Source organism: Falco peregrinus, unplaced genomic scaffold (assembly GCF_023634155.1).
Source record: "Falco peregrinus isolate bFalPer1 unplaced genomic scaffold, bFalPer1.pri scaffold_51, whole genome shotgun sequence".
Lineage (NCBI taxonomy): Eukaryota > Metazoa > Chordata > Aves > Falconiformes > Falconidae > Falco > Falco peregrinus.
The window spans coordinates 1,051,860-1,058,408 of NW_026599615.1; the positions used below are offsets into that span (position 1 = coordinate 1,051,860).

The 6,549-nt window shown below is 49.7% G+C and overlaps 1 protein-coding gene across 1 annotated transcript; it reads right to left on the reverse strand.

Moving 5' to 3' along the window:
• Positions 1-240: 240 nt before the first annotated feature.
• LOC129783530 (E3 ubiquitin-protein ligase RBBP6-like) lies at positions 241-5,305 on the reverse strand. The gene is made up of 3 exons (XM_055793481.1): positions 5,140-5,305; positions 2,839-2,938; positions 241-298 (listed from the first exon to the last, which is right to left on the reverse strand). Exons 1-3 carry the CDS (start codon positions 5,303-5,305, stop codon positions 241-243), a joined length of 324 nt encoding a protein of 107 aa, XP_055649456.1.
• Positions 5,306-6,549: the final 1,244 nt, after the last annotated feature.

The following is a 6,549-nucleotide window of genomic DNA, read 5'->3' on the forward strand; positions in this document are numbered from 1 at the left end:
ACAAATACCATTATTCACATTAGAACCGCGCAAATGTTGGCATTGCTCAGTTTTCACTATGCTGAATCAAATGCATTGGATTTACAGCATACACTATGTTTCGCTGGCAAATATGTTTGAGATATATATATTATAAATATCATAGATAAAACATGTATATTTTATATATTTTTATATATATTAAAAAATTAGTACAAGGCTACGTTTCTTAGACTTAGGTGCAGCATGTAGAAAAAAGTTTCAGCTTGTGTTTTTACATACCTCTTTTGATGTTCTACTCGCTGGCTCAGTTTGACTTCTAGAAGAAGAAAGAAAGATGATCAGAACTTAAAATAAAGCACTTGTAACCAACATAAAGCAGTGAAAACAGTTTATAAAACCTGAACATCAAAACATTGTGTACTGGTAGTCTTATGAATATGGAAATTTATTTCGATACATAAATGTGCTCTCCCGGTACATTCAGTGCAACTGAAATAAAACCCCAAATCCCATTCCTTCTTTGTCCCCAATGACTCTAAGATACAGAATACAGCAGTGCAAGAAGAAGTCCTCAGATATTTTCTTTCTGCTCTCTAAGTACCAAAACTGTGAAGACTGTGCTACATTTTTCTGTTCTTAAATAGTCAGCCATCCAAATACGAAGGCACCTTCAGGCAATCTGTATAGCCCCACTATCACAAACAGGTACCAGATAGAGCACTTTGGTTTCTACACTCCCCTGACACAACAAGAACAGTTGTCTGTAGAAAAGTGCTTCTTTGTGGAAGCCCAAGCACTGTGTTCAGGTACCTACCATACTTAGCCTAAAGTGACTACAAATAGCAGTAGAAACATCACCTGAAAGCAGTTCCTAGGATTTTCTGTGGTCGAGGAGGCCTGTGTTAAAAAAATAAGAAAAAAAGTCTTGATTACCAGAACTTGCTTTAAGATCATCTGGAACATGCTACAGTATTTTAGGAAACACTTATGACACACAAGCCCTTGCCGAGATTCCACATACTCATTGGTCCGTACCTGCATGCTACTCATGAATCAAACATGCAACCGTCCATCAGTTAACAAACAATTCGTACATCATCCAAAGCGTCCCACGAGCAGAGGCAACCCAAAGGCTGCTGTGCAAGCCCTGCACAAATAGAAAGGCTCATACTTCCTGCCACTGCTACACCACCACCAGGCTCGCAAGTACAGCCACGTACCTCCCGAACATGAGGAAGCGCGAGGAAACGCTTTAGATTACCACACCATGGTTTCTTCATCCACTTGCCTTGAGGAAGATACTACAAGGTGACTAACGCATTTCTGAAGGCCTCTCCACCATGACAGCATGCATTCACCATTCCCAAACACTAACGACTCTACCAGTTGTTTCCCCAATGGTTCCAGCTGAAGGAATAGAAAGCTGACCTGCCTGATCCATTTGCAACTTTAGGAGAGCAGCGGCATTCATCCCTTATCCCCACGTGCAGGTATTTCTTGGATCTTTGATGCTAGTGGCACCTAGCCTCTCGTTTTAGGGCAGCATTCCAACACCAGGAGAGAGTGCCATCCAACCACAAATGGAGGCTCTATTGACAAGACAGCACTAAGCATCCCGATCTAAATTAACCCCCCAAACAAGGCCATGCTTAGCAGCACAGTGCTGTGGCATCCAGAAACTCTTGGTAGTGCCTGGAAGCACTGATACGCCCAAAGCTTACAGGAGAGCCACATAAGTTCAGGGGGGTTTGCTTGCAGATGCTTCGTGGGTACTAGGATGCTGCTGTACTGTTTGTTTGAGACACGCTGTAACTCGCCAGTATACTTTATTTATTGAGAACTAACATTAGAAAGACACGGCAAAACCACAAGTCAATAATATCTACTAATGGTGGAGGAGAGGTCTATCTTGAAGAAGGCTGGAAAACATGACCATTCAAACCATGCTGATGCAGCTGATACAGAACTGGACTGTACGAATACATCGCTGACAGCAACAATGCTGTAGTCAGGCTTACATTTGAGTATCTGCAATTGTAATCAGATCTCTGTCCTCCATAAATCTGAGGAATACAGCAGTAATACCTGGAGCACAGAGAGCAGCTTAGGGGGAAATCAAACTTAGAAAGGTAACTACTAACATTTGGGAATGTGCTCAACTGCTTTCTGAGCTTCAGGTTTGGAGAAGATCAACTGTTCCTTCACCGTCCTGGCACAAAAGGCAATGCGCTTTAGGACGTTGCTCTTTTTCTCTTGCCCGACACAGGCATTGTCTTTAGGAAACTAATAGGAACCACTGAAGAATGAAACTTCTTGTTTGCACGGTTTGCCAGCTGGCCACTCTCAGTCTTTCCTCTGGAGACAGCATGCAGCCCCGCCACCCCCACCCCTTTGGGGTGTAAGAATACCCTGCCCCCCTCCCCCAGACAAAGGAAGCAGTCAAACACGGAGACTCGGACTGCTGGCAGATGGGAACAAATCACCAGTTCACACTGCAACGTGTCTCTCCGTTTACTCTAAAAGCACTACAAGCAAAAGCATAAAGTAAGGAATCTCTCTGCTTAGAGGAAACAGGATGGAGAACTTGACTCTCAGAAAAACCAACCCCAAGAACAAACCCAATTCAAACGTCTGAACAGCTACCACTGTTGGACTTTGAATGCCACGTCCCAGCGGGCTGAAAAATCTAAGTCTGCTTTGGGACAGATACATTCAAATCTGCCCTGTCACAACACAATTTAACAGCAGCTTTAACAAGAAAGAGACAACCGGAATGCCTCCGTAAACTAACAGCCACAAAGAAGGTGAACACACTGAAACCCCTCCCACAGAACACAACGCGTTATGGCTACTTACCCAAGGTCTGTCTTGCCGGTAGCTTTAACTCCTCTAACGGGGACTCTCCTAACAGTTACCGATGAGTGCCTTGGAATAAGGGCATTGTCATCTGTGTATTCTGGAAACAACATCAATACAGAGAAAGCATCAGTCAGTTCGTAAGAGTGATATTAATATGTCATGACACAGCACTTCAGGGAATCCCTTTACAGATAGAAAGGCAACATTTTACACACAGCGTCATGCTTTTATCATGTCCACACACTCACGGTACCTTTCCAGAAATCTGCAGGTCTGATAGTCAAACACAAGCAGCAAAATCTTTTCCATTTGTTTTGAATCGTTTCAATGCCAACAGCAAAATGGTCTCTAAAGTCACTAAAGCAGAGTCTGCTAAAACATGAGGCTCTTTCCTGATCTAACTTTCATTGCTTTTGCTCCTGTTAGCTTATAAAACCCTAGAACATGTCTCTATAATAGCGAGCACGGAAGAGGACACCCCCACCCCGCCTCCCACCTTTTCAAACACATCCCAACCATCCATTTTGCCTTCCCACCATCTTCAAAAAGATTCCACCATCTCTTTTTTTTTTTTTTCCCCCAGTGATGTGTAAAATCCTGTTTACTTTTAGCTTCTATTAGCATTGCTTCTATTACGAGATTTCCGTGATCACGTGGCTCGGAAAAATCTGAACAAGTTGGCCATCTTCACTCAAGGTTCACTGAAGGGTCTTTCCAAGATCATGCCAACATTTAGTCAGGACTCCTGCACAAAGTTATAAAACCCACTACCATATCTCCACAGGGAAGATCTCCAAGAACCCCCTTTAGGCAGAGCATCCTGGCCTAGTTCTTTCCTTCGTCTTCTGAAGGTGACTTTAAGCACGTAGATGCTGTTCAATAAAAACGGAAATTCACGGTTATGTGTAAAACCCCAAAATCTGGCATACATGTGTATGACACTGAATTGTATTCCTTAGCTTTGCTCTGACAACCACTGGGGGATTTTTGCATTTTCACGGGGAAAACACCCTTACAAAAGTTCCAGTAAGCATCTGTGTCACAACCTGCACGTCTGCCTCTACCTGCATGTCTGTCTCTACTGCTGTATATGACACGCGATCCCGTAACACCCCCAAGACCCCTAACACCGTGCTGTTAAGTCTCCTCACAGATACTCTCCTGAACATGCTTTACCTATCTGTAGGTAAACAGCGTGTTTAGGTCCAACCACTTGAAAGGCTGGGGCCAAAGTTACAGTTACCGCAGCAGACATGTTATTCTGTTTAAGTTTTAATACATCAAAGAGGAAGAGGAAAAAATCCTGTGAGCACACATTGTCAAGAAAAGACTGTTGTGGGAATGTCACAGAACCACAGGAAAAAAGAAAAAAAACCCAACCGATAAAATTTGAATGTTTAAGGAATGGAGATGGTTTCCAAGTCTTTGTATTTCTGACAAGTCATATCCCAAAGTCTTTAATCACATGCAAGCTTTGCCAGACGGTAGATTACCAAACTGAAACAGCACACTCAGTAATACAAAACCATTACCGTCTCTGAGAATCAAGCACCATTTCTCAGATTCAAAAGAACTGAGGGTTTCTCTAAGAACATTTTTAGGTATATTCACCATAACTAATCTGCCATAAAACTTCAGTACTGCCCTGACACCGTTTGACAGAAATGAAGAAATGATGCTCAATAGCATCTGAATGAAAATGTCTTTGGTGTAGCAAAGAAGCTGTATTAGCAAGAAATGCCAAGTATACTTTAGACAGAACACCCGTCTACAAGATGGCTTGCCAGGGTCTGCATAGATTCTCACTCACAGATACACTCTTGATCCAAAACGTTGCTACTGAGCACTTTCTGCAGCAGCCAAGCACCACTTTTCCAATGCGGTGGAGTGAAAGTAGCTGAAGACAAATTTCAGTCACCAAACCCACTTTTTTTTCCCCTTTAAATTAGCCACCCACTCCTTTTCTATCACGATCAGCCTTCTCTGCCGGCTTTCAAAGAAATCTGGCAGGTCTGTGATGACAAGGCATTGTCCCACATTCCCTTATCGTTTTAGCTAGAAGGGTTCCCGGAAACCAAACCTCTTCCACGCGCGGTGTCGCACACGGACCCCGTACGCTGCTGTGCCTGGCTGCGCACACAGCCCTCATGCCAGCTGCCAGCGCACAACCACCCAAGAGCAGCTCTGAGGCCCCAGCACAAGTCACCGCTGCCGGCCGTGGCCCAACCGCCTCACTGGCCGCCTGCGCCGCCGCCAGCCGGCCGGTCCCCGGTCCCCGCGCCCGCCGCCCCCACGCACCTTCCATGGTCTGGGCGTTGGTGACCTGCAGGTCGCAGTGGGTCGCCTTCAGCCTCTCGCGGCCCATGATCTGGCGCCTGAGGTCGCGCAGGGAGATGTGGGGGCCGTGAAAGGTGACCACATCGGAGTTCAGCCTGGAGGAGAACTTGTAGTGGACACACGACATGGCCGGGGCCAGGCGGTGCCCGCTCCGTGATGGCACCTCACGCAGCCCCTGGCCTCGCGGCCCCCACAGCAGGTCAGGGCCCACCAAGGGGCTGGGGCCAGCAGCGCGGGCTGAGCCCGCCGGCTCCTCCTCGCAGCCCCGGTGGGAGGACGATGGGGACAGGCCCTGGCTCGGCCTCCGCTCCCTCCTCGCACCAGCGCTGCCAGGCCAAGCTGCTCGCTATGGCAACCCAGGCGGCTCCGCATTGTGACAGAGGGGCTCAGGGGGCCACTCAGCGCCCCTGGGGGAGGGGCCTTCATCAGCCCCGCCTGGGCCGCCGGTGTCCCTGCTGTCCCCCAGCCTGTCACCGCCCCGTGCCCTGTCACCCCCCAGGGCTGCGGTGTCCCTGCTGTCACCCCCTGGGGCCTTCACCACCCAGTGTCACCTGTCAGCCCCTGCGCCTGTGGGGGCTCTCCCAACAGCCCTGGGCACATCACCGCCCCGTGCCCTGTCACCCCCCAGGCTGTCACGGCCTGCTGTCCCCTCCTGTCACCTTCCAGGCTGTCACTGCCTGCTGTCCCCTCCTGTCACCCCCCAGCCTGTCACAGCCTGCTGTCCCCTCCTGTCACCCCCTGGCTGTCACGGCCTGCTGTCCCCTCCTGTCACCTTCCAGGCTGTCACTACCTGCTGTCCCCTCCTGTCACCCCCCAGGCTGTCACGGCCTGCTGTCCCCTCCTGTCACCCCCAGGCTGTCACGGCCTGCTGTCCCCTCCTGTCACCCCCCAGCCTGTCACAGCCTGCTGTCCCCTCCTGTCACCCCCCAGGCTGTCACGGCCTGCTGTCCCCTCCTGTCACCCCCCAGGCTGTCACAGCCTGCTGTCCCCTCCTGTCACCCCCCAGGCTGTCACGGCCTGCTGTCCCCTCCTGTCACCCCCAGGCTGTCACGGCCTGCTGTCCCCTCCTGTCACCCCCAGGCTTTCCCCAGCCGCTGACCCTTCCCGTCACCCCCAGGCTTTCCCCAACAGTTGTCCCCTCCTGTCACCCACCAGGCTGTCCCCATCAGCTGTCTCTCCTGTCACCCCCCAGGCCTGTTACTACCAGCTGTCCCCTCTTGTCACCCCCGGGCTGTCCCCACCTGCTGTCCCCTCCTGTCCCAAGGCAGCCTGGGGGAGATGCTGGGGCTCTGCCGAGTGGCACTTGGCTGCCCGCACCCTAGGGACAGCGCAGGGAGGGGACATCTCAGGGTGTCGCAGTGTTGTCCTTGT